Source organism: Balaenoptera ricei, chromosome 1 (assembly GCF_028023285.1).
Source record: "Balaenoptera ricei isolate mBalRic1 chromosome 1, mBalRic1.hap2, whole genome shotgun sequence".
Lineage (NCBI taxonomy): Eukaryota > Metazoa > Chordata > Mammalia > Artiodactyla > Balaenopteridae > Balaenoptera > Balaenoptera ricei.
This window is the reverse complement of record NC_082639.1, coordinates 35,813,071-35,840,627: the sequence shown is the minus strand read 5'-3', so window position 1 is coordinate 35,840,627 and position 27,557 is coordinate 35,813,071. Positions and strand designations below refer to the sequence as shown.

The 27,557-nt window shown below is 60.3% G+C and overlaps 1 protein-coding gene across 4 annotated transcripts in view; it reads right to left on the bottom strand.

Annotated features, from left to right (window-relative positions):
• The window catches only part of PTPRF (protein tyrosine phosphatase receptor type F), an 85,722-nt gene that overhangs the window by 15,886 nt on the left and 42,279 nt on the right, over window positions 1-27,557 (bottom strand). The window contains exons 7-20 of one of the 4 annotated variants that reach the window (XM_059920752.1): window positions 25,186-25,296; window positions 15,767-16,036; window positions 13,650-14,231; window positions 13,294-13,430; window positions 12,711-12,855; window positions 8,812-9,117; window positions 7,968-8,161; window positions 4,347-4,373; window positions 2,938-3,055; window positions 2,280-2,858; window positions 1,510-1,607; window positions 1,077-1,330; window positions 891-984; window positions 61-276 (exon numbers count right to left, since the gene is read on the bottom strand). In XM_059920752.1, coding sequence (XP_059776735.1) covers window positions 61-276; window positions 891-984; window positions 1,077-1,330; window positions 1,510-1,607; window positions 2,280-2,858; window positions 2,938-3,055; window positions 4,347-4,373; window positions 7,968-8,161; window positions 8,812-9,117; window positions 12,711-12,855; window positions 13,294-13,430; window positions 13,650-14,231; window positions 15,767-16,036; window positions 25,186-25,296 — 3,131 coding nt within the window. The remainder of the gene's footprint in view (window positions 1-60; window positions 277-890; window positions 985-1,076; window positions 1,331-1,509; window positions 1,608-2,279; window positions 2,859-2,937; window positions 3,056-4,346; window positions 4,374-7,967; window positions 8,162-8,811; window positions 9,118-12,710; window positions 12,856-13,293; window positions 13,431-13,649; window positions 14,232-15,766; window positions 16,037-25,185; window positions 25,297-27,557) is intronic. The other 3 variants (XM_059920757.1, XM_059920768.1, XM_059920775.1) reach the window with 3 other exon arrangements.

Genomic DNA, 27,557 nt, shown 5'->3' with positions numbered 1-27,557 from the left:
TCTGGGGTGTTTGAGACTGGCCTGGGGGGTGTCTGGTTAGGCCCTGGGTCTTAAGCAGACCTGGTCCACGGGTTCCTTCAGGGAGGCAAGCACAAAGCACTGGTAGCTCAGGTCTGGAGACAGTGGCCGGTTGTAGAAGCCCCGGTAGCTCTTCTTGTCCCCCAGGGTGAAAGTCTCAGGGAGCACGTCCACCTGAGCGGCCACGTATGGCTTCAGCCGCTCTGCCTGCCGCCGCTGCCGCAGCTCCCCACTGCCCTGCTCGATGGCCTCCAGAAGCTGACAGAGCAGAGCACGGGAGTCACACAGGGGCCTTGGAGCACACGCTCCTGGGCCCGGGGCCTGGGACATAAACCCCCTGGGCTGAGGCTAGGCTCACCTTCCGTGTAAGGGGCTCAAGCCTGGCCTGACTCACTGTCCTCGTAGAATCATGCTGAATGCCAGACACGGCAATGCCACTCCTCCTAGCCAACCCGGTAAGAAGGGGCCCTCTGGGTAACCTGCCCCAGCCTAACCAGAGAGGGCTGGCTGCACACCACTGCGAGAAGAGGATGGCAGGTTCCAAACGTGCTGGGGCTCCACTCTAGCCCCTCTGCAGCCTCCAGACCCTGCGGACTCCGAAGCTTACAGGGCCCAGAATTCTCTAGATCTGAGAGATGTCTCTGCCACTTCCCACCCCAGGGGATTCTCCACAAACCCCTTTGGAGAAGTCTCTGTAAGCCCTCCAGGAGTTCTCTGAAAGCGCCCAGGGGCTAGCTCAGAGTCTGTCTCCCTAGAGATGAGGGCAGGCTGCCAATCAGAGAGTGACTCCAGTCTCGGGGGGGTCCCTGGGGCCACAGCCAACCACCTCAATGGGACTGTCATCAGTGCTACCCTTTCTGGTCCCCAGGCACCTCGTCCAGCTCCAGCTCCTCGGGCGTGCTCCATCGCGGCGCCAGCATGCTCCCTCCTACACGGTCAATGGGCACCACCATGATGTAGAACCACCTGGGCGGGCAGAGGGGGGGGAATCAGGACCGTCATCACCTGCGCTCGCGTGGCCAGCCCTGCCCTCCTCCCCTGAGGCCTCATCTGCACACCTGACAAGCGAGGGGTCCTGCACGTGGGGCATGGAGAGAGTGAAGCGGCCATCCTCTATGTAGGCAGAGGCAGGCAGCGGCTTGTGAGGCAGGAGGTCGGGGGCTGTGCGAATGGACACGAGATGCTGCAGGCCCCCCGCACTGCTGCCACGGTTCATCAGCACGAATGAGTACTCTGTGTTCGGCTGCAGGTCTGCGATCAGCTTCCGCATGGAATGCCCATCCACCTCCACACTCTGCCCGTTGTACAGAATCTGCGTGGGACGGGGGCAGGCAGCACGTTTGAGTGAGGCTTCCCATCACGGGCCTGCAGGGCGGAGCATGCGCCCACGCCCAACCGGGATCTGGCATCACAAACACACACGCACAGGCTGGGACTGCAATGAGGGACTGCAGGACTGTGTGTGTGCCAGGTGCAGCTGACTTCACCCACCTTGAAGGGTACAGCTGACTTGTAGGAGTCAGGGACCTCCCAGCTGAGCAGCACAGATGTCTTCATTGCAGCCTCCACACGGAAGTTCTTGGCAAACACTGTTGGGATATAAGGAGGGAGTCAGCTCTGGCTGCGTAGCTGGGGTGAATGGGCCTGAAGGTTTCCCCGCCAGGAAGAGACGCGGCGCGGGGGCCCAGGGGGTGAGGAAAGGCTGCAGAGGACCAAGCACCCCTCACTCCCGCCAGCTTCAATTGCACACAGTTCAGCTCCCAGCCCCGGCTCTTCCTCGCAGTGAGTACCGAGTGGGGCAGATGCCACAGGACCCGTGGTCAGGATCTCCAGAAGTGCTTGGGTGAAGCTGGAGCTTACAGACACCAGGTCAGAGTGACCACAGGTCAGTGGGACTCAGTCAGGAGAAGCATGTGGCTGCCCACCAGAGCACAGTGGGCTGTGTTCACCAGAGGTCAGGGGGTCGTGGCCCCAAGAGATTAGTGTTGCATACCCAAGAGTGGTGATGCAGTCAAAAGAGATCAGTGGGTCAAGGTCACGAGAGATTGGAGAGTCACACAGCAGAGGTCAGTAGGTCAAGGACAGCAGAGGTCAGGGGTCACACACCGAGAATGCGGTACCCCTTCACTGGAGGTTAGTGGTCATGGACATGAGAGATTGGAGTGTCACACACCAGAGGTTGGTGGATCACAGTTGCCAGAGGTCAGTGGGTCAAGGAGAGCAGAGGTCCCCAGGCGCAGCCACGTGCCTGCAGCACACACCTTGCTCCATGGGCATGGTCCGGGACTGGATGCTGGGGCTGAGCGGGCCGGCGCCTTTGCTGGTGCGTGCACGGACCTTGACGTCGTAAGTGGTGTCTGGCTTGAGGCCGGAGAGCGTCAGGTGGGTGTCGGCAGTGATGTTCTGCAGCTCCTGCTGGCTGTTGATGTCACGGTACACCACGGTATAGTTGGTGATGCGCCCGTTCCTCTCCGCCAGCACGGGGGGGTCCCAGGTCAGTTCCGTGGTAGATGTGGTCAGCCCTATCACACGCAGGTTTTGGGGGAAACCACTGGGAGCATCCTCGGGGGTCGTGATCTCCTTCTCGAACTCCTCGCCCGGGCCGGCCCGGTTCTTGGCAGCAAGCCGGAAGATGTAGGTGGCCCCTCTGTGCAGGCCAGTGACCGTAAAGTGCTGGTCGTCCTTGCCAAAATCGATGGTGTTGGGCCGCGCCTCGTCGGCCCGGTGGTACTGCAGCCGGTAGCCCAGCAGCTCCCCAGGCAGCTCCTTGGGTGGGTGCCACTGGAGCAGCGCGGTGTTCATGGCCGTGGTGCTGACCATCATGGTGGGCCGGCCTGGGACTGAACAACCACGCACTGGGCTCTGGCCCTGCCCCCCCCGCCCCCCCCCCCTCAGCTCCGTCCCCGACCCCTCACTCACCTGCTCCTGTGGTCGTGACAATTTTGGGCTTGCTGCGGGCACCGTCCCCCTTGGTGGTGTAGGCGGCGACAGTAATGGAGTAGGTGGTCTCCGGGGTCAGGCTGCTGATGGTGGTTTCCTAAGGCAGGAGGAAGGGCCCATTCCCATCACAGCAGAGCAAGGAGGGACCAGAGCAGGCCAGCCACCTCAGGACTTTAGCCGGCGGGGCCCCCCAGGGCACACAGGGCCAGAGGTCCCCGGAGAGGGGGCTGTGAGCTGCTGGACTCTACAGAAGGCAGGACAGGCAGGTGGATGTGTGCCCAGGAGGACCCAGCCCATCCCGGGAGCAGCAAGCCTAAGGCAGACAGTCTGCTCATTCTTCCTTTCAGACAAGAACAAAGTGCCACACTGTTCCTTCACTCCACTGTACTATGAATGACACCTCGTGAGGTCTGGGCGCGTGTGACACACAGAGCACACAGCCTCGCATGCAGCCGATGGCTCCTCCTGCACCAGCAGGCGCAGGGCCACCTGTAGATACTAACGCATGTGCACGCACACCACAGAGCGAGGTGGAGGGGTGGGCCAGCGCGCCACCCTGCAGGACCAAGTCGGCACCCCTCCTGCCCCCCTCTAGGCACTGGCTCTGTGAGCACCTTATGCCCTGCAATGCTTCCTGAGCCAGGGAGGAGAGATGAGGACAGAGAAACCCCACCCTGGGGAGCACACTGTCCCCAGTGATGCCTGCGAAGTCAGCCAGGGCAGTGTCCCCCTGCCTTGGCAGGCCTTGCCCACACGCCCATCTCCAGCCAAGGCATCATTTCTGGACATGCCGAGAAACACCACGGGAGGCCAAGCCACACCACACAGAGGGAAAAGTGGGAAAAAGGGAGGGGACCGCCGCGCAGTGGGAACAGAGCTGTCACCACCAACCCTGGTGTCCCTCCAGCTCTGAGCCTCGGGTGGGGCCACTGCAGCCGCCACCAACCTCTTGCAGGCCCCCTCCTGCCCTGGCTGGAGGGTCTCCCAGGGCTGGGGCTCCAGAAGGCACCGATGCCGGAACCCGGCCCCCAGACTCCCTTCCCAGCCTGGGCCTGGAGCAGGTGATTTTTCACTCCAGGGATCAATAAGGCCTAACGATCAGGATCGGATTTAACTCCATCTCCATCCGGCTAGAGCAGGGGCCAGGCCCTGGTCGATCTTGAACACGGGCCTGAAATTGCCGCTCGACAGGTGAGAAGTAAGGATTAGAGGAAATGCCAACCACTGCTCAGCTTGGGGCTTGTGCCTAAGCGCCAGTTTTCTCTGGACGTGGCTGGTGCCCTGTGGATCTTGGCGGCTCAGGCTGGGAGGAAAGGCGGGGGAGGGGGAGTGTCCCATGAGCCCAGCCTGACCCAGGTCTTGCCCGCGCTCGCACACCTCTTACTTACATAGTCCTCGGACTCCTCTGGCCGCCACTGACCGCGGGAGAGGGAGAGAAAGGGAGACAGGATGTGAAGGACTCTGGCTCTGAGGGGGCCTGGCCAGGGAGGGCAGATGGCGGGCACGGGCCTCTGAAGTGCCCCGGGGGGTGGCAACCCAGGACCACTCCCCATCCAAAGATCCCAGCCCCTGCCTCACGAGCCCAAATGTGTGTGAGCCCAACTGTGGGCACCAGGGCTGAGGAGGTGAGACCTGGAGAGCGGAGGGCCAGATCGAGAGGGCTCCCTGACACTGAGGGGTCGGAGGGCGCCACCTGGAGGTACTTCGAGGGAAAGGCTGCCAGACTTGAGGGGTGGGCTCCACAGCTCAGGCAGAGGGGAGAGAAGACGCCGAGGGCAGAACACCTGGTTTGCCGGGGCCAGTCCTGGCCTAGGCTTGCCGACCTGGTATGATTATTCACAATGTCCCCTTTCACTCTTAAAAGTATCCCAGTTGGGAAGACAGATTAGCCAGTGGCCCTAGGCAAGGAGGGTTGCCCTAGGAACAGCAAGAGCTATACTGTGGCTGGAAGGGGTCCAGGCAGGCTGGCCAGCAAGATGATAAGGGCCGTGAGTGCCAAGCTCAGAGCCTGGACCCTGCCCCACAGGCACAGGGGAAGCCCTCGGACCCCTGTTCCTTCCTGGGATGCCTGAAAATCAAGGTAGGAAGGCGTATTTCTGGGCTGGCACTGCTGCTCATTCTTGGTACATTCTTCTTTAGGCCGTGGTGCCTGTAGGTTTACTAGCTGGACAGGTAGAGGGAGGGAGGTTCTGTGGCACTGGAGGGCTGGCGGCTGGCAGCTGTCCAGCACAGCACAGGGAGATGGTCCACGCCATCCCCAGGATAGACGTGCCATGAGGTCCTCCAGTCCAGCGACCCTCGTGGTGTTGGTCAGGTCTCTGTCCAATGGCCCCAGTGCCTCTGTTCTGGGAAGTTCTCTTGTAAAGTCCTTGTGAGGAGTGTGGGACAAGATACGGGAGGAGGCCATCAACCGTCCCTCCTGGCCACAGCCACTTTCTAGGGTGTGGCTGGGCCCGGCGCTGCTCTAGGTTCCTTGCCTGGGGCATCCTGCTATGTCCAAGCCAGGCCTGGGAATGGAGGTGCTCACGAGGAGGAGAGTGAGAGAGAAGAAGGAAAAGACAGAGGCTGAAGCAAAACAGAGGGAGAGAGGATGGAAGGGATTAGAGGACAGGAAAGAGAAGAGAATGAGAGACAAAAACACACTCAGGGAGAGGGAGAGACAGAAACAGAGAGAGGAAGGAAAAACAGACCATGGGAAAGGGACAAAATGAATGGATAAAGAAGATGTGGTACATATATACAATGGAGTATTTACTCAGCCATATAAAGAAACGAAATTGAGTTATCTGTAGTGAGGTAGATGGACCTAAAGTCTGTCATACAGAGTGAAGTAAGTCAGAAAGAGAAAAACAAATACCATACGCTAATGCATATATACGGAATCTAAAAAAAAAAAAAAAAATGGTACTGATGAACCTAGTGGCAGGGCAGGAATAAAGACGCAGACATAAATAATGGACTTGAGGATACGGGGTTGCGGGGGAAGGGGGACCTGGGGCGAAGTGAGAGTAGCATCGACATATATACACTATCAAATGTAAAACAGATAGCTAGTGAGAAGCTGCTGCATAGCACAGGGAGATCAGCTCGGTGCTTTGTGTCCACCTAGAGGGGTGGGACAGGGAGGGTGGGAGGGAGGCTCAAGAGGGAGGGGATATGGAGACATATGTATGCATATGGCTGATTCACTTTGTTGTACAACAGAAACTAACACAGCGTTGTGAAGCAACTAAACTCCAATAAAGATGTATTAAAAAAAAAAAAAAGGAGACGGGAGGTGGAGTCAGAGACCTGGAGAAAGAGACAAACTTGAGATAGAGACACACGTGAAAGGAGACAGGTCTGGCCACACAGCAGTGGAGGGCACGCACCGCATGGTTCTTTCAGAACTGACGGGGCCTGGACTGAGCAGATGGTGCTGTGGGGAAGGACAGGCTGCGGTGTCCTTGACCAGGTGCTCGGGGGACAGCTGGGCCCTGTGGCCAGGCTGGGGACCGGGCCCCATCTGCTCTTCTCCTAGCTTGGAGCAGAACAATCCAGTCCCGGCGGGGCTGCAAGGGCAGGCCCTCCGCCTTCACTCGGCTTCCCTGGAGCCCGGGCTCATGTTTACCTCCTGTCACAGGTTGTCTGTGGCCAAGAGGACAGTGTCCCTCGTCCTATGGCCCAGCTCCCTCCAAACCACTTAGGACCAGAAGGGGGCACCCGAAGTGAAGTGGCATCTTTGGAACCCCACTGGCTGCAGCTGTGCTGCTGGCCCCCTGGGGCAGGAGGGGCCAGAGGGAGCTCATTCCCGGGATGTTTCTGGGTGGGTGTGTCCGCTGAGACTCCAGAAAGAGCCCTCAACCTGCCCCAGGAATGCAGGAGGGTCCAAAAGCCCACCTCCTCCACCCCATTCCCTCAGCACCAGGCAGGCCGGAGGAGGAAGAGGGCGCCCTCTTGGCAGTGGGCTGAGCCCAGCTGGAGAGACAAAGGCCCTCGTCTGCCTGTGGGTAAGTCCACCTCTAAGCGCAGCACGGAGAACACAGGATACGTGCTTGCACCTCTGATCCCAGCCCAGGTGGGGTGAAAAGCTGGACAGGGAGGGTGTGTGGGTTCTGCGGGGGAATTGGGCTCTACCCCGCCACGGCCCTGATTCTGGATGGAAAGCCCCTGAGCACAGACACACCAGGCACTGTGAATCTTCAGGAGAATATTTTGGGAGGTAACTCGTGGTAGCAATTACAGCCCTTTCCCAGGAATCCTGAGACCAGACTTCTTATCTGAGCTCGGCCACCCCTTACTGGGAAATTCAGGCCCCCTCGCCTAACCTCCCAGTACCCCAGGTTTTCCATCTGGGTAGCCAACCAGTGCTGAGAATAGCCCAGGGACTTCACCCCAAGCTCACGGGCAAAATCATCATCCTCTGAGGACAAAGGGCACAGAGTGAGGTGTGACACTGGGCGCAGGCCCAGCCCTTGAGAGCAAACATCAGGGGCTGTGCCATCCCCCTGCGTGCCAGGCACGGAGCAACACCCCAGCCCGGCCATTCACAGAACTCTGCAATGCCAAGGGCCATGTGGGGGTGAGATGACCACCCGGCTGGGGGAGGAGGGCTGCCGAGGAGGAAAGCACATCTCGACAGCCGAGCCTGACAGCGAATGCACTTTCCGAAAACCACAAAGGAGGGCCTGAGGGGGCTGAGGCCTGGGTCTGTACGGACAGTGCTCCTCACTGCTAGCGCTGGTGGCTGAGCCACAGAGGTGACTGCCAGGCTGGGACTGTCACCAGGGCAGATGGGGCTGGCCGAGCCTGGACTGGCACAGCTCAGGCAGACCTAAGACGAGAGGAGGGAGTGTTCCTGGCACCTGGCCCTCACCTCCTGGTCTCAGCGCTTTCCTAGCCCGATACAGCAGGATGTCTCGGTGTCACAGTCCCTCTGAGAGCACGTAGGGGAGGGGAGCAAACCTGGGCTCCAAAGAGGAAGTGGAAAATGCTGGTCTCGCCCACCCGCCCACCTCCCAGTGTCACACCTGGGCCTCGGCCAGCATGACGTCCTGGATGATGGGTGGGCCGCGGGGCTCGCCATTCTCTAGCCGCACATAGGTGACCTGGTAGCCGCGGATCTGACCGTGCTGCTTGCTGGGGACGGGCAGCTTCCAGGAGACGCGCACGGCAGTGGAGTTCAGCGGCTCCACCTCCACCTTCCGTGGCGGCCCGCTGGGCACTGGGGACCAGGTGGAGAAGGAAGTTAGGTGCGTGGTATGGATCCGGGCTCAGGCGGGCACAGCATGCTCCAGGGCCTTGCCTTCGCACCCCACTGCCCCAGGAAGGCCCTGATGCAGTTTCCTTAGACTGTCTGCCCCGGAGAGGAACGTGGAGGGCTCCCTCTGCCTGGCATGGGCAAGAGCCCGGGACCCTGCGACTCCTCTGGCCCAGGGCTGCCTCACTTGGTGGGGAGGGCAGAGGTGGGGAACAGGTGGAGGCGGGGCACCAGGCCTTCGGCCACCCCAAGTCAGCACAACCTGGTCTATCTCCTGGGCCCCACATCACACCAACGTCCAGTGAGGCAGAGCCTCAGTGATTCTCCTGAGTGATTCTACTAGCCTCCCCAGTCCTCCTCCTTTCAAATCTTGGGTGGGCTGCCTCTTCGGCCTTAGCCTTTTAAGGTTCCAGCTGCCTTGAGGAAGCCCCGAAGCTGGGATTTGGGCAAAGGCTGTCCCACGAGCTACATCTCCCCAGTTGGGGCCATTAAGCCTGCACTGGGAAGACAGCAAGTCCTTCTGGGCTTGCGGGAGGCCAAGGCCCTGGGAGCCCAGCGCAGGGGTCCAGGCGGCACGGCGGCCCCCGCCCCCGCCTGCCCTGGGCGCTGCCTACCGTCCTCGTCGGTGCGCACCAGCACCGGGCTGCTCTCGGGGCCGGGGCCCACGTCCGTGTGCGCCCGCACCCACACCCGGTACTCCGTCCACTTCTCCAGGCCCACCAGGTCCCAGCTGGAGTGCTCGCGGCCGATGCCGTCCACCACGTGCCGCTCACGATCCTCGCCGTCCACCGCCTCGTAGGCCACCGAGTACTGGGTGATAACGCCGTTGCGGCTGTCGGCTGGCGGTGGGACCCAACTTACCCGGACCGTGGTGGAGCCCACGCTCACGCACGTCACCTTCTGGGGAGGGGCGGAGGGGGCTGGGGAAGACAAATGGGGGGAAGCAGGCAGATGGAGGGTGGGGGTCAGAGGCATGGCGACCAGTCACAGAGGACGGGAAACTCACCCAGGCAGGCTACTCCCCAGGTGCGTCATGGCTATCCCAGGGCCCCTCCAGGCAGGCTACCGCCACTGCCGCCAGACAGCCCGGCTCCCTCTGGACTACAGGCTCTTCTTTCTCTCTCTCTCTCTCTCTCTCTCTCTCACACACACACACACACACACACACAGAGCTCTAACACAGCGCCTCACACACATACACTGTCTCACACACAACGCACAGGGCATCAGACACACACAAGCACGGGGCCACGCCACCGTCACTCCTGGTCACACCCACAACCACACACGGAGACCCTCCCCAGCTGCTGTGCTCACAGTTCTCTCTCTTCTCAGGACAAGTGACCTGATGGCTCTTCTGGTGCGAGGCTGCCTCGACAGGGTGTCTGCGGCTGAGCCACAGGAAACCGCAGAGACTGGAGGCCCTCAGGCAGTTTGAAGGGAAAGTGCCCATCGGAGGGGCTCTCACTCATCAGGCTCCTTGGGTGTTAGGAGGTAGGTCTGTGCCCTCCTCGTTCCCAGTGATGTTTCCGGCTCCTATTCCCACTGAGGACTCTGCTGCCATCATTTGGGCTTTCTCATCTCGAGTTCTGCCACCACCTCCTGCTCAGGTGACTCCAGCAGCCCCTCGATCTACTGGCTCATCCAGAGATCCCTCATCTTCAAGGCTTTCTCCTCCCCTGCGCTGCTGTAGTCCTGCCCCAGATGCTGCCACTCTCTCTAAAACTGTGGCCTCCAATACCCCCTCGCAGGCCCTCATCTCTTGGCCCAGCTCAGCTGCTCAGGGCCCCCAGCACTGCACCTGCTCCTCACCCCCGGGGACCTCACCCATTGACCTACCTCCTTACTGCCCTCGATACTCAGCTTAGAACCTCACCACTCTTACCAACACCCCAAATTCCCCTCTCTGAGCTCCTGCCCAGCCCGTCCCAAGCTCTGAAGGAACCCACCCCCCATCTCCTCCAAGGTGGCATGGGGGTGGGCAGAAAAAGCCACCAAGGCAGGTTGGCACTCTGTGAGCGCCCCATGGCCTCCCCCGGGCCGTCCATGCTGCCGGCCGGTCTCTGCTCTCTGCCCGGCTCCCTCTGCCATTTAATACAAAACACCTTCCACCTCCTCCACGCTCCTCAAACCTCCAGCTCCCGTCGCCTCCCTTCCTCTCAGCAAATGACCCCATCTCCTACTTTGCAGAGAAAACCGAAGCCTCCCAACAGCAGCTTCTCCGTCTCTTGCTACCAAACCCACCAGCCTGCATCGGCTCCGAGTCTCTCCTTCCCTCCCCTGGGAAGGGAGAGGGGTGCCCTCCTGTCCAAGGCCAATCTCTCCCATCGCCCGTGCTCTGCCCTCTTCCCCACCCCCTGAGCCTCCAACCGTCTTTCTCTTTTCCATATTTTTTACTTCTCCTCATTGACACATTCCCAACAGCATTTAAATATGCTCAAGATTTCCCCATCTTAAAAGACACATCCCATCCTCAGCCCCAGAGCTTCCCCCCGCTACTGCACCAGCTACAGCGTCCCCTTCCCCCAGCTAAGCTCTCTGTCTCTACTTCCTCACCTCTCATACACGCCTCGTGGAACTCCAATCATCTTCGGCCCCTCATGCCAGGTCCACCCCTCCACATTACTAGACCTAGCGGACACGCCTGCGTCCCTCTGGCCCTGATCACTCAGCAGCAGCATCTGGTCTCCTTCTTGAAACCCTCTTCTTCCAACCTCCAAGACTCCCCTCTCCTGGATTTCCTCCCGTCTCTGGTCCTCCTCACAGCCCCCCTCCAGCCCCGGGCCTGGATTCCAGCAGCCTGCCAAGCATCAGCACCTGGATGGCACACAGCATCCTGAGCTTGGGGGCCTTGGAACCATGTGTGCCCCTCGCACCTGCTTCTGTCCCGTTTCCTGTCCTAGGGAGCGGCACCGCTCTCCTCCCAAGTCTCCACACCACGTACAAGGCTTCACCCAGCGTGTCCCTCTCTCTCTCAGTCTCCTACACCTAACCCATCCCCAAGTCTGGCCAGCGGCATCCCAGACAGCTTTCAAATCCACCCCACCACCTCACCTGAGCCGCCGTCTCTTGCCTAGACTGATGCACGGCCTCTTCACTGGTCTCCGGTGTCCTGTCGGGCTGGCCCGTGCGTTTGCACGCGGTAGGCAGGCAGCCCTCCTGCCTGTCCTCTGTCCCCGAGGCCCTGAATGCTGTGGGCTGGCGGCTGCTCCAGCCACACTGGCCAGCTGCTCGTCCCTGACCACAACCAAGTGCCTTCCTGCTTCTTGGTCTTTTGCACCTGCTGACCCCTTGCCTGGGGCCTCTGTGTCACCCAAGGAAGCCCTCCTCGACCCCTCAAATCAGATGAGGTTCCCGTCACATCATCTCTCCGCTGTCTCCTCTGCAGCACTTTACACAAATATAATTAAAAGCTCATTTGGATAACTGTGGGTTTAATATCTGTCTTCCCCACTAGACTAGGACCCCCTTGGGCAGAGGCTGTGTCAGGGTTGTGCTGCTGGCCCTGCAGTGTGCATGGGCCCCTAACAGGAGCATGGCAGGTGCTTATGGAATGAATCTATGAACGTCGGGTCACACGTGGCACATTCACACAGTCCCATGTGACATGGACAGCCTCAGAAGACCATCACATGTCATCACATGTGCTCACTGTCTCAACGCCATGATCCCAACCAGCCACTCACGCATGGTCCCGTTATCACATTCAGCCTCACAGACAGTGGCCCACTGTGGCCACGTGACCAGACAGCCTGTGGGCTCACGGTCTGTCACTGGGACAGCTGCAGAGACCCCAGACACCCCGAGACACACTCGCTGGATCCCAGTCCTAAGAACAGCCACACAGACCCGATCAGTGACATACACGTTCAGGTGCTGCACAGCTAGCTGCTCGAACGTGCACATGCTCACGGCATCAGAGTCTCACTCGCGCAGGAACACAGTTAACACACCACACCACAAAGCGGGCTCACACATGGCCTCACGGACAGTCCACCACACGGGTGGCCACACAGTCCCAACGTGGGTCACACGGTCTCATCTGTCCTGTGTGCAGCTGGCTCAGTGTGATTGCATGGCTCACACAGATTCTCATGGAGGGGGCAAGAGGTAGGCATATGGGTAACAGGGAGATGAGATGTGGGGATATGGGGAAGGAAGACGCCCACCAAAGCAGGTCTGGGACACAGTGAGCACAGCGGTCCCTCCACTGAGGGTGGCCCAGGGGGCTAGTGTGACCAGCACCGAGCGAGTGGGAGGAGGAGATGAATCAGAGACATAGAACTTACCTGGGTGGGGGTGGGGCTGAGGGAGGGCAGGAGTCGGGCAGGGAGCAGCGAGGGCAGCAGCCGCCTGGATGCAGACTAGAGGGCACTTACCTGTCCCTCACTTGGGGTCCAGACTGAGCCCAGGGCCCAGCAGGTCTGACCACCCACCTGGTCGAAGGGAAGGGGTATGTGTGTGTCCATGTCCCGCCCAGCCGTAGCAGACAGTGGCCCCGGGAGACACTCACTGGATTGTGCTGTGCGAGCCTCAATGGTGGGGGTGAAGACGCCCACCCCCATCTCGGAGCGGGCAGCCAGCTGGAAGCGGTACAGGGTGTCGGGCTTCAGGTCTTCTACAGTGTAGGAGGAGGTGGGGTCGAAGGTCACCTTGTGCTGGAAGAGCAGGGAGCACTCACTGACTGCCCTGACCTGAAAGGTCACCCCCAACATGGGCTGCAGCTGATCCCTGGGGACCCACCGTGGCTGCAGGGCTGGTTCCCTGCCACGTGGCCACCTGGATCACGCAAGGGCACCTCACCGACCACATGGCCATGGGAACACCAGGGATACGTGGCCCCAGGGAACTTTAGGGCTCTACTGGAGCCACGTGAGCCACAGAGCCTAGGAGACCCAGGACAGACCTAGGGCCTTTGTCCCTGCCACAGGGGTGACAAAGACTACAGAACCACACAGGCCACATGGGCCCCAGAGCCTCAAGGGGCTGTGCCCACACAACCACAGAAATCCAGAAGAGCCTGCCTGGGTGAGCCCACCACAGATCGCCAAGGACCAGGCGGAGCCCTCCCGCCTCTGGCCCTGCTGAGCGCTCACCTGCTGGCCCGCGTCCTCCGCCGCCCAGTACACCAGCTCATACTTGATGATCCGCTCCTGCGGAGGCAGCAGCCACGAGAGCTGGATCCTGGTGTCGGAGTCCGCGTCGGCCTGGAAGTCCGCGGGCTGGGCGGGCACTGCAACACCCCGTGCCCGGCGCCATCAGCCTCGCCAGTCACCGCGAGGGCAGGGGCACCCAGGGGAAGGAGGCGGGGGAAGTCAGGGTCTCACCCCCACGCCCGCCCCGCCTCCCCCAGTGGCCGTGTGGGCGGACATGGGCCCCAAGCTCATGGCTGAGGGAGGAGGTGCCGCCCAGCCCTGCCCACCCCAGGTCTGCCCGGCCGGCCAGCGCCTACCTCCCTGCTGTGTCTTGACCTGGATGGTGGGGCTGGGGGGGCCGTCACCCACGGCGGTGAAGGCCAGCACGCGCAGGCTGTAGGTGATGCCGGGCAGCAGGCTGCCCACGGTGGTGAGGAGCCCGGCATCCGTGTTGTGTTTGTGCCAGGCGCTCAGGGGGCGGCGGGAGTCGGGGGTGTAGTAGACACGGTAGCCCCGCACCAGGCCGTTGGGCTCCTCAGGCGGCTCCCACTGCACCAGCATGGTGCTGGCGCTCAGCATTCGTGCCTGCACGCGGCGCGGGGGGCTGGAGGGGGCCTGCTCCCCCGTGCGTGCCCGCACCGCCTCGCTGGGGGGCCCGCGCCCGATGCTGTTCACCGCCAGCACGCGGAAGGCGTACTCCGAGAACGGGCTGAGGCCACCGATGCTGTAGCGGGTGGTAGCCACGCCGTCCACCTCCTGAAAGGGGCCCTCCGCACCCGCTGGACGGTACTGGATGCCGTAGTAGGACACGGGCTCTGAGTTCCCAGAGTCCCAGGTCAGGGTGACACTGGTGGCAGTTGTCTCTGTCACCACAAGGTCAATTGGAGGCTTCGGCAGCGCTGGGGACAAAGTGCAAAGCTCAGGGCTGCCTGAGGTCATGACCCCAGGAGCCAACCCTGCCCTTGGGATTCATCCAACCGGAGTGTGGTTGAGCCCCACAGCCCACCCTGAAGAATGGCCTGGAAAGCCCTTGGTGACCTCTGAGTTCACTTAGTGGGGGCTGGTGGCCTTGGGTCATTCACTGTCTACCCAAGTCACTTCTAGGACTCCTTGGATCCTCCCTCATGTCAGCCCTGGTGACTCACCTAACAAACAGACCCAGAGGGGGCCTGTCTGGGCCCCATGCAGATGGGAGGCACACAGGCTGGGGAGCAGAGATCTCTGCCTCTGCAGCATGTCTGGGCTCCTCCATTGGCAAGAATGTGTAACAGGGGCTGGGACAGGGAAGATACTTCCTTAGGGAATGGCCCTGGATTTGAAAAAGCGTGACGGGCTGCTGGCCTTACAGACCACGTGGTTTGGCTCAAACTGAAGGTGAGGTCCCAGGTCCACAGCCAATCGCTCAACAAATAATACTGAGTGCCGACTCTGTGCCAGGCACTGTGCTAGGGCTGAGGACACACTGTCACACAGTCACACCCCTGCTCTCGTGGGGTTTACACTCCAGCGTAAGAGAGAAATGATCAGTGAGTTGATAATCATGGTTCTGGTATGGGTAAGGACAGCAGAAAGCAGGGTGCTGAGATGGAGAAAAATCCAGGGGTGTTCTTGGATGGGGTGATCGGGCAAAGCTTCACAGAACTGAGACCTGGAGAGCGAGATGGAGCCAGCGATGGCAAGGGAGGGGTGAGGGCACGGCAAAACCGAGGACTGTCAGCCTGCTCGGTTCATGGCAGTGAGGATCCTGGTCTTCATCCTAAAAGCAGCCGGAAGCCACTGGAAGGTGTTTCTCCCTTTCTTTAAAGGGGGTAACATGATCCTGCTTTACCTTTTGAAAAAGATGATTCCAGCTGCAGAATGGGGGGGGGGGTGTTGGAAGGGAGAGTGGAAGCAGGACACCCCAAGGAGTCTGCTCTACATGCGCCTGTCCCAGGGCTCCGGGTGGGGAGAACCCACCCTCCTTGGCTACTGTTTCCCATCCTTCTTGCCAGGAGGCTGGTAAAGCCGAGGGCCTGGTGCTATGTAGTGGTTAGAATGGTGTGCGGTGGGATCAAGATGCCCAGGGTTCAGGTCCCTGCTCCATCATTTACCTCCGTATGACCCTGCACCTCAGTTTCCTAACTTAAAAAATAAAATCGGGACAATGAGAGCACCTATCTCCAAGCACGACACCACTTGAACAAAATAATCTTTGCTTACTAACCAGCACAGCATCTGCCCCCAGGGACCCAACACCTGTTAGCTATAATGATTAAGACAATTTCTGACAGAAAGCCCTCCCTCCACCAACTAAGGGCCAGGAGGACCCCGAGGCCGGGCACCAGGAGAGCAACGACCCTCAGCCCTGCCTGTATCCCGGCAGCCGCACTCGCCTGCCACGTCCCCTGCTACAGGGAAGGCCACGGGCCATGGCAGGCACACCAGTGGCGCTCACCTTTCACGGTGACCTGGGCCGTGGCCTCAATCATGCCCAACGAGGAGATGGCCACGCAGGTGTAGTTGGCGGAGCGCACCACGTTGCTGAGCTCCAGCACGTTGCGGCCGACCGGCATCTCATCCTCCTTGGTGAGCTCCTCGGCCCCCATCATCCACTTCACATAGGGCATGGGTGCACCCACGGCGACGCACGTCAGGTTCACGCTGCCGCCCGGCATCACCTCCTGGCTGCTGGGAGGGATGGAGAAACGAGGAGCCACGCGGCGCACTGCGGGAGGAGGGAGAGAGGCACTCACAGCCCGGGCAGGACATGTGGGGGGATGCAAGGGCAGGGGCCCCTCATCCAGGAAGCCCCTCTCATCAGAGCCAAGCCCACCTCAGAGACAGGAGGGGTGGAGTCCCTGGGTCCCGGCTGACCACCTCCCACCCCGCTCTCAGGGACTGTCTGGAACACGAGAGATTCCACAACCAAGCTCCCATTTTACAGCCTAGGAAACTGAGGCCCAGGGTCACACAGGGACTCACTGCAAGGCCTTGTCAGGGCCACATCCCAGGTCGCCTTCCAGTGCCCGCCCCTACCTGCTCCTGACCCCCCAGGGGTCTCCAGAGGGGCTAGCTGAGGCACTAGTGAAAGAGATCCAGGCATCCCAGGGTGAAGGGTCCTCAGAGCATGACTGGGGCAGGGCAGAGGGTCAGCCCGGAAGTGACACGGCCACCTTCTCTCGAGCCACTGCCTCCACCTCCAGACCATGGTCCCAGGGGAAGAGATGAGGGCAGTGGCATGACCACCTGCCAGGACCTCAGCCATGCTCAAGGCACAGCCTGAGAACCCAGGAGTAGGGGCAGCCTCCAGGAGGGACTGGGCAGGGGCTTGGGTTCGGGGCGGGCCAGGGACGTGGTCCGCGGGCAGGATGGGCATGACGATGGCAGTAACATGATGAGGGTGTCAAGCAGACGGCCTTCAGCACCAATGAACGAGGATCTCAAGGGGGCGGGTGGCTGTGCCTGGCCACGACCTCCGGCCTCGGGCTCCCCGTTCAGAAGGTGTTCTGAGCCTCTCAGTCCAAGGTGCAGCCTGGACCCCCCCATCCCCCCGCCAAAGTCACAAGCTCGGCACAGACTTTTGGAACATGCAGAGGGAGGGAAGGCAGGCAAGACCTAGCCGTGGGCAGGCATGCTTGGCATGCAGACGGGGCATGCAGCTGGTGGGCAGAGGCCGGGGTGTGTCCTTCCTGGGCACCCCTACACACAGGGCTGGAGTAGGCAGGCAGCGAGCCTAAGAGACCAGAGGGGACCACGCAGAGTGTGGGTCTCTGAGGGCCCTTGCTGGGGAGCCCAGGCATGCGAAGGACCCATGGTGCTACATCGAGAGCACCTCCACCACAAGTGCCAGACTGCTGCTCGCACGGCCCAAAAGCACAGAATCAGAGCTCGAAGTAACTGCAGACACCACCTGGTCCAACCTATGACCTCGTTACACAGGGGTCAAAGTGGCAGCCCACAGACCAGACATCTAGCAAATCACCAGGTCCTGCTAATGCACCACCTAAAATATCTTTCAAACACTAATTTCTCTCCAAGTCCACAGGTGACTGCCACCTCCAAAGTCCAAGCCACCATCCTTCCCTGGATTGCTGTACCAGGTTCTCCTCTGCTCCTCCTGCCTTGCTGTCGCCCTCTGGGCCCCCGACCCCGTAACTGGCCCTCCACAAACAGCTGGCACAAATCCAAATCTGCTCATATCACCCCCATGTTAAAAATCTCCCGCATGGAGTTTTAAAGGACTCCTCAGCCCAGACTACACCTTACTCAGCCCCTGCCTCGACTCCAAGGTCTCCAGACAGAACCAAAGCACTGCCAGTGTCCCAGCGGGCCGGGCATGACCACCACCAGGGGCTGGGTCTACTTCCCTCTGTGCCCCAGGCTCACTGGGCTCTCAGCGTGTCTCGTGGGTGTCCAGTGTTCCGCCTCCCCTTAGAATCGGCATCCTCATCTTCTTAGGAGAACCATCTCAGCCCCCACTCTTGGTTCTTGGGGTACATGACCCAGATCTGGCTAACAAGATAGAGCCTTCGGACTGCTGTGAAAACTATTAGAAGAAGGCCCAACCAAACCGTTCAAATATCTGGATCTAGGCCTGCCTGACACTAAATCTGCTTCTACGTTTTTAGTTTTGTAAGACAAAAGTTTCCTTGTTGCGATTAAGCTGATAGTAGTGGGCTTCTGTCACCTGTCCTAAAGCTGGGAGTCTACACTGAATGACAACAGCACATTACAGGTAGAGCAGTGCTGTGCGGCAGGGAACAGGTGGATCCCGGGGACGTGGTTGGCAGGAAGAAGCCTCGACAAAGAGCCTCCTTTGAGCACTCCCCGCAAATAGCACAAGGGTGAGGCTGGGAGGCACGTACATGGTGCAGGCACTCCCTGGGCTCTGGCGCTGAGCCTGGGGGGCAGGCCACGGAGGAGAGGCAGGCCTGCCGGTGAAGGCACAGCCCTGGCTCGAGCAGAAAGGCACAGCAGTCTTCTTAACTGACTAAGTGAAGACTCTCCTCTCAGCCAGTGGCTGCCCTATCTGCTCCTTGTTCATAGGCATCCAAATGGGTTTGGGGGAAGGTAACCACTCTTGAGCACCTCCTATGTGCTGCAGGTTTCCACACCTCCCAGTTACAGACTGGGGAACTGACTGAAGACTGACACTTCGGGGACGTGCCCGAGTTTATATATGTACTAGAGTAGGTCTGTGGGATGAAAAAGCTCACGCCCCTTTGAGGCCCGGTTCACAGGGCTGAAAAGAGAGACCTAGGAGGCTCCACGAAGAAGCTTCTGGGTCAGCCGAGGCTGCCAGGAAAAGACACTTTCCAGCTGACATGAGGATGGGCCTTGAGCCTGTGTCAGGTCACAGCTGCAAGCTTGACTGTGGTCAGTGGCAGAATCTTGGGACCTGATCAGGTCCCTGGACATAAGAACAAAGAGCCCCAGGAGAAGGAAGCAGGTCCCTGGCCGATAAACCTTGGGTCCCAAGCTAAGCAGTGCAGGAAACTGACTGGGCTTTACCTCAAACAGTCCCGGAGGACAGGGTTTTCTGTGCCACTGCCAGGAAGCGGAGGCCCCTTGGGAACTAACATTGGGAAGAGTTTTGTTTTTATTTTTAATTTTCCCCCTCCTAGATGCAGGTGGAAGGGAGAACCCCAGGGGCTAAGGTGAGTGAGAGGTCAGATGTGACCCTTGGGGTCATCCCTAGCACCACGCAAGGGCCTCAAGCCCAGGGACTCCTGGAAGGCACACGCTGGCAGGGCGCCACCCTTCATGCTTTCACAGGGATACACAGCCACACACGAGAAGCCTGGACGCGGTTTCCCACAGCTCAGACTCATCTTCCCCACAGTGTGAGGGAGGTCAGGGTAGGTCCACAGAGGGAGGGTGGGGGCAACAGAGGCGAGAGACTACCTCCTGGGACCCCGAGTGCCCATGGGGGCCTGCACCTGGGACCTGCCTCGATGGCCACCCCCATCCCAAGAGCCAGGGGTGGCTGGCGTCTCCCTGCAACAGTCCCACCGCCACTCCTCCCGCTGTCACAGACACAAGGCCTCCCAAAGGGGCAGGACTCGCCCGGGACTCGGTCTATTGACAGAAGCAACAGCAGGGAAGGAAAAACCAGAGCCGGGGAAAAATGCACTTAGTGTCTAATCTTGAGCTCCAACAATGCCGGTCTATTACCGTTCCCCGTGCATCCTCAGAGCTGACATTTTATAGACAATTTCCAAAACAGGGCCTTGCCATTGCTGGATTATATTCCAGCTGTAACTTTTAAGTCTAATAATTGGAGCTGACAACCCGCTATGACAGGGCGGAGAGGCACCTGGAGGCATCGGCATTCAGTGGGGTGACAGCCTAACCGCGGGGGCAGGCAGCCCCGCAATCTGCATTCACTTGCGGAAATTTCTCTGATGAAAATAACACAGCATTCAGGAGGGGATAAGGGGCAGGATCCACTGTATCAAGATAAAATAACTCTTTAATAAATAACCTTGTGGCTGCCGCAGAGCAGTAATTAAATGCCGGCGCACTCGGCACACACTTTTAAGTAAAGCTGGAAAAATGTAAGATGGAATTATCAGCGCCAAACAAATTACCAGCCGGGCAAATCCCCCCGGAATATTTAGAAACTCATTTATGCCTTCCCATTAAATATTTGTGTACATGCTTATTTTTGGTGGGACCACGGACAGGGAGAAGAAGGGACAAGGGACTAGGAGGGTGGGGGAAGGGGTGCAGGGGGAGGCGGCTGCAGGCTGGGCTCTCTCTGCTGATGACTGTTTTCTGAACCGCCCCGGCAGATCTGCCCGGTCAGCGAAATGGTGTAACTGAAATGCCCCAGAGCTCAGGAGTGCATATGGATGGATGCTCAGGGCTGATATCTGAGCCGAGGCCACAGCCCTCCTCCCGACTGGCTCCCTCTCCCTCGTGGAGGAAACTCAAGCCGCAGAGAGAATGCAACAGGGGACCAGGTGGCCCGGGTCTGCTCCCTGGGGCTTAGCCCAAAGCCCAGTAGACAGGAGAACCTCCTCTGAGCACTCAGACCATGTGACACAGGAAGGACCGCTAGCCCCTACTGCTGGTCCCAGGACTGGAGGTAGGGGCCTGGCCCTGGGGGTGTGAGACTGCTCTGGAATGGGCTGGTGGAGTCTAAGAAGTGCTCCCCAAACTGCGGCTGGGCCAGGGCCTCTTGTAGGCTCCCACGTGGGCCTCCCTAAATGGCAGTTGACCGTTCAGTCAGGTGTGAGCTCTTGCTCTGAATGCCCAGCACCCAGCATGGGACTGAGGAAGTGCCAGCTGTCTGGGGGGCTCGGGCAGAGAGAAGGGCCTGGGGCAGGTGGGAAGACCCTCATCTGGATCTGGTCGGAGACGGAAAAGACAAGTCACTGGGAGACTTCCTCAGTGAGCCAAGATGGTGCCACCCACCCAACACCCCGGACCCTAAACTCAGTAGGCAGAGCAGGGCTGTTGCCCATCTGGCCTGGGAGAGGGGCTCAAGGACAGCGCAGACTCTGTAGGACTTTCGCCCTGTGCTGCAGGATCTTGAGGGGTGAGCTCATTCTCCATTAGCCTTTCCCCTTCATCTTTCCAGTGGTTTCGACTGAGCTTGGACAAACGTGGGTTTTAGGTAAGGGGAACTGTGGAAGGCCCCACAGGTGTGCATAAAGCCCTACAGCTCTTACTGCACAACCACTCCTGAGCTCCACCTGGAGCAGAGAGCTGGCCTGGCCTGGGCACAAAGGCAGGGCCCAGTCTCGTGCCATGCACCATGCCCACTTGACCTCCCCAGCAGGGGAGCCCAGCTAAGGGGACATGCAGACACGTGGGGTGTCAGGGACCCAAGCAGCAGAAACATGCGGGGCAGGGGGGCCTGCCCACCCACCACTGGTCCTGCCCGCCTGCCGCCCAAACAGTGGAGCGCAGAGCCCAAGGGGCGGGCAGGCCTGACTGGGGCCTGAGGAGCTGAACAAGCCCGCTGTTCCCTATGGACAGAAGCATCGCGTCGATGGGCGAACTGTAGATGGATAAGAAGTGAAAAGGACCAACCTTCTCGCTGATCTGAGAGATGAGAGTTTGGGTTGATGGCAGAGTGCGATGAGGATGAGGAGGAAATAAAAAAAAGACAAGGAGAAACACAGAGAGAGTAAAAACAGGCCAACCTTCATCTGCCCACACAGCACGGAAACGAGACAAGACTCTCGTGCCCCACGCACACGCATGTGCCCGCAGGTGCGCGCGGACCACGCCGCTCACAAAAGACTCAGGACTCATGGAGGACACGGCGGACAGGGCTGCGTCCCGCTGGCAGGCACCAGGTGCCAAGGGTGGGACAGGGAGGGGCGGGAGTGGGGCACAGGCAGGCCCCCATGCCTCACGCGCACCTCAAGGCTCGGACAGACCCAGTGAGCTGGGTTCTGGGGTCAGGGCCCACCCAGCCCACAAACCCGCCAAGGCACATGGGCCACTAGAACCCCGCCACCTTGAGGCAGCCCCACGCTGGGTGGCACCAGAGTGTGAGCAGCTGGTCTGGAAGCCTGTAGGGAGAAAGGCCGTGGAGCCATCGCCCTGTTTAGAGACAGCTGTGGCCCAGCGGCCAGGTCCCTGCAGAGAAGGGGGAAGGGTGGGGGCAGGTAGGCCAGGTTCTGTGGGAGGCGTGGCTCCTCCCTGGTGCCTGGCAGCTGTGTGTCCTAAGAGCTGGAAGAGAGAGACGCTGTGGATGGAAGGAGAGAGTGAGTCACTGGGGGAGGGAGTCGGACGGAGAGAGGTTGGTCCACCCAGCACGCCTGGGCAAGCTAGACTGTGGGTGGAGCTGCGGGCAACTGTGAGCAAAGTCAGACGAAACTGGGTGATGCAGGCCCAACACGGCTATCCCCACAGCGGAAGCAGCTCCGGACTGTGTGCCCGGCACTGGGCCAGGAGCGTTACATGCACGGTCCCATGAAATGCAGCAACTGCAGGTCTCAGAGAGACAATGGGAGCCCCGAGTCTGGGGGACAGAGGGACGTGAGGTGGACACTGAAGCCAAATCCGAGGAGGAGACACGGCCTCCGGCGCTGTGGGCACGGCCGAAGACAGTCAGAGACGGATGGAGATGACAGCCAGCGCGAGGCTGTCTATCCAGAGCAGTGTTTCCTAACGGGGGGGGGAGGAGGATCCCCCCAAGCGACACTGGGCAAGCTCTGGAGACACTGTGAGTTGTGACAAGGGGGTGCTACGGGCACCTAGTGGGTCAGTAAACATCCCACAACGCCCAGGACAGCCCCACACAGCTAAGGGTTACTGGGCCCCAAATGTCAATGGAGCTGGAGTCCACACTGACCCGGATGCTGAGGCTCCTGATGGCTGGAGCCCAGTGGGGGCCTCCCAGTGGCTGCCGCTTGGCTGGGAGGCAGGGGGGCACAGGCCAGTGGGCAGGCCAGCACTGGGGGTTTCTCCATGCGTGGACCACCCACTGGCAGGGTCCAGGATACAGAATTCGTGGCCAGCACCGCAGAGGCTGTGCCAGAGGAGCTGGGGTCGATGGGCCCTCAGCACTGCTGGGGGCAGAAAGCAGGGGCTTTACTAGGACTGTGATGAGGAGGGGGTGGACCCCAGAGGCCAGGGTCCTAGGAGCAGGGCTTTCTAGGTGTCTAGAAGTCCAGAGTAAGGCCTGTCCTGGGGCTACAGGGCAAACTGCTCTATGCAAAGCAGGGAAGGCACAGATTCAGGTGGGGCCAGGTTATGAGGCAGGTCCTAGGGACAGACTTAGAACTGGCCCTTAGACACCAGGGCCCACAGGAATGTGTGTGTGTGTGCATGTGTCACAGAGAGGGAGAGACAAGCCAACTGGGGTTGGGACACCCTGTTTTAGAATCCCTAGCAAGTGGGGCTAGAACTAAAGGAACCCTTACATTCCCTGCCCAAAAGGCCTGTGGAAATGGGCCCAGGAAGGCAGTTCAGGAAGACCTGGTGGAAGGGGGGGATGGGCCAGAGTCCTGCCTGAGCTCACCACGTGTAGACAGTGGGGTCCCCACAGAGAAGGGTAAGAGGGGCTGCAGGTAAGAGCCTCCTGGTCAGTGCCTGAGCCACCAGCTACAGAAGCAGCCGAGCTCAGCTCATCCAAAGAGACCCACTGTCCTGCCTCAGGGCTAAGGCTGGTGTGATGGTGACTTTGGAGAACTCTGCCCAGCCAAGACGACGCCGCCCAGTCCATCCACCTTGGGTCTGGGCCTTCTCCTGTCTCAGTACGGCCGCTGCAGCTCTGCCCCAGGAAACGTGCCCATATGACCGCACCCGTGCAGCTTGCTTGGGATACACAGCGGCTCTGCCGCGCCTCTCCTCTCCCTGGTGCAGCCACACGCAGTGAAGGACTTTGTTGCTGAGGCCCGGAACCTCCACATTCTCGAGCCTATGGTCTTTTGGAAGAAGTGCTTGGTCAGGCCCACACAGCAGTCGGAGTGGTCCGGGTGGGAGGAGGCAGGTCTTTGAGGAGGGTTGTTCCAGCTGCTCCTCTCAGAGGGGACGCGTCAGGCCCCTGTGCGCTGGTCAGAAGCTCTGCCTGAAGCAGTGTGGGGGAAGGCTGTGCAATTTACAACACTCATCTTGGCCATTTGGGTGGCTTGCACGCTCCTGGCCTCCATGCCCTGATGCTGCTCCTTAAGACAGGCCCTGGGTCAGCTCAGGGGAGCCTCGAAGATGAGAACAGCTGAGAAGGGGACCAGTGGGGACCTCCCGTCCCATGCCCCTAGTTCCGATGAGGCATCAGCCAGTCTCTGAAGCACAGTCTGCCCATCACCTGTGGCCTCTCGGGATCTTGTGCCCTGACACATCACAGCCCCTCAATAAGCACATGGTTGATGGCCTAATTCTCTCTGCCCTGTCTGACCATGTGGCCCTGAAGAGTGGGACAGGCCACTGCCATTGCCCTGCCCCATGCTTGGCCCTGGGCGGACAGGCAGACGACACCCTTTGTGAAGCTGCACTAAGCACTTAGCATGATGAAATCATCACTGCAAGGAAACTGCATCCACTTTCCTTTACAAATCCCTGGAGTGGAGACGGTTTCACTTTTAATGACGCCCATCTGTGCGGGAGGGTTAAGTGGGGGGGATGGCAGAGGTAGGAGGGGCGCCTAGGGCCCCTCCTGGACACCGTGCACACAAAACCCCGTGTTCTCAGGAAGGGGTAGGTGGCCAGCTTTGGTTCCCCTGGGGCTGTGAGCATAACAGACTGGACAGGCCAAAACAGTCCCCAGACCCTCTCTGCTGGGTACCCGGACTTGTGAGAGTGTGGGATCCACGCAGTCCCAGCAAGGAACACCTAAAACACACTAGGTGCTCACCTGTAGGGGCTCAAAGCTGCCTCGGCCTGACCCCCTACACAGGGTCCTGGCTGATGACAAAGCACAGCTGGCTCCTCCTCCAGGAAGGCCCCAGGCAAACCTGGTCAGAAGGCAGGTACACCTGGCCCAGAGCCCAGCCTGCTGGGGTGGGCAGGACACACTCAAGGAAGACCAGGCAGGTGTGCACACGTTCACACACAGACATGTGTGCCTGCTCTCACACACACACACACACACACACACACACGCACGTCTGCTCGGAAGGCTCTAGACTCCCGTGGGGCTCTGGGCCCATGAGGCAGGACCTACAAGAGATACAAATGCTCCCAAGAGTGTCTGTTTCCCAAAGGGCCTGCGGGAGGAAGGCAAAGTCGGGGCGGATGTTAGGAGCTTGCCCAGTGGGAGCTGCTGCTGCTACGGCCGCTGCAGAAAGAGGCGGAAAGGAGGAGAGACTGGGCCCACGGCAGCCTGGTAAGTCCACACCAAGGCTCGGGGCAGCAAGCCCGGCAAGGGCAGCTCAGCCCCGTAGAGTCAGGGCTGGGCACTGCCTGAGTCCTTACCTCGCACATACAGGTTGGCGGGGGCCGAGTAGCGTGTGCCTGCGGAGTTGGTCGCCACACACTCGTACTTGCCTTGGTCCGACTCCTCGCTGCTCTCAATCTGCAAGGCACCTGTGGGGACACAAAGACAACGGTCAGGCCTGCGACCCGAGGAGGGGTCTCGACAGCATCTGCGGCTTGTGTTGACCAGATGTTGCAGACATCAGGGCCACACCCCGGCACGGGTGCTGCTTCCGGGAAGCTCTCCCTGACAAGCCCGGAGGCCTCCTGGCCGGAACGGAGGGTCGTGCTCTGGAGCACAAGCCCGCCCCCCACGCGGTCCAGTCGGGCCTGCTGGCTCGGCCAGGGGCTCCACCCCATCCCCCAACTCCACTGAGTGTCCGCCACACTCTGGCTGGTACTGGAGCCTGTTTGCCAACGAGCATCCCCATCAGAGCATTGCGGAGCCGGGCGTGGGTGGGACAGGCTGTAGACCGGCTGGCCTGGGACCTCTGAGCGTGCAATGCCCTCCTCGGCAAGACCTGAGACTCTGCCGCCCACCAGAACCCACAGGAAGGAAGAGGTGGCCCTGGGGGCCCGGTGCCCAGCAGCCTCTGCTCCCAGCACCCAACCTCCCCCCCACGCCCCCACCAGCCCCACCCATTCTGGCTCCTCTCCTCAGCCTGGTCCTGCTAAAGTGCTTCGACCCACCACGGCTCCCGCATAATTCAGGAGGCTAATGGAGGATGCAGCTCCCACTCGGGCCAGCGCCCTGAAGGGCTGCTCTGGCCACAGACGGACAGACAGGAGCCGGGACCGGGGGTGCCGCTGAAAAGGACGCTCACAGAGGGTGGAGGAAAGGGCTGGGGCCAGTCCTGGCAGGTCCAGGTCAGGGAGGCCGAGGTGAAGGCGGAGTGGGAGATGGGGGTGAAACCGGCCGACTTGGCCACCTCCAGCCCTGGCAGAAACGCCTGAGAACTCTGCTGGTGAGAGCACACCGGGCAAGCCATCTGTGACAGGGAACATCCTGAGGCACCAGCAACACCCGCTCCCTGGAACAAGCCGACAGACAATCACACCCACACAGGACGGTCCAATGGACAGTTAACAACCCCACAGGACACAGCCTGACAAAAACCACTGCCTGCACAGACCTACCCCTCCCAGAGCCCAGGCCAGCTGACAGTCACGCCCACATAGGACACACACAGAACTGCCTGACCCCACCTGACCTGACCTGACCGGAGCCACTAGAAGAGTTCCAGGCCACGCTCTCATGGCTCAGGCCCCAGGGGAGGGCCACTGCGTCTGAGCTACAGCCCCTTCACTGCCCGACACCCCTCTTCCACCACCCAGACCTAGGGCAGCAGGAGTGGCGTGAACAGCCAAGGGGCTGGGAGCTGAAGGTGGGGAGAGGGGTGCCCAGGCTGGGCCCTGATACCAAGGGAAAAAGGGCTGGCCTGCTCTGTGGTCCTGGGCAGCCCTCCCCACCAGCATCAGGGAGTGTGAGGGCCCAGGGCCTGTGCCAAATACCCATCTCCTGCGAGAACAGCCCCGACGGGCACTCAACAGGTCACGTTTATGCGATGGATGTTGTCACAGAAAATGTTCATTCAAGCAGGTGGGGCTCAGGGCCCTGGCCAGAGGGAGGGGGGCTATATCAAGGTCAGCTCAGCTGGGGTTAGCGGGAGTCCTGGCAGCTGGTGCCACAGGCAGGAGCAGGGAGTGGTACCTGGGTGGGATCCCTGCTGGGGGAAGAGGCTCCCCTGCACAGAGAGCCAGGACTGGTCAAGGGACCCGACACAGACCCTGAGCCTACTGCACACAGAAACCCCCAAATCGGGAACCAAGACCAAGACCCAGCAGCGGGGGCACTGAAGAGTCAGCATAGGCTGAGAGGATGGGCGGGGGGATCCGGAGGCTGAGTCCTGTCCTCAGCGGGTGATGGACCAGATGCACCACAGGGGAGCAGCTGCTCCACCCAGCCGCGTATTCTGTTCCAAGAGCAGCCTGGCCCTGAACTCTGAGGGTCTAGATGCGCCCAAGAATACTGAATAAAAGCCTCATGGAAGCAACCATTTTACAGGGTGCCTGCTCTGGGCCAGACACTGCCCAAATCCTCTTCCTCTCCTCTAATCCTCACGACCCCATGAGGGAGGTGGGGCCCTGGCCCCGACTTAAAGAAGAGGAAACAGACTTCTGAGACAGAAATTGAGTTTTTAAAGGAGTTGAGGTGAGTCAAACTCGAACCGGACCTTTGAGTACAGTCCGGGCTTGGAACCGCAGAATGTAGGGTCCTGCTGCATGAAAGCAGCTGGGGCCGATAGGTCAGAGGATCCATCAGGCTACCTAGGATCCTATTTATTTCTGTTGTCATCCCAGCCTCTACATTA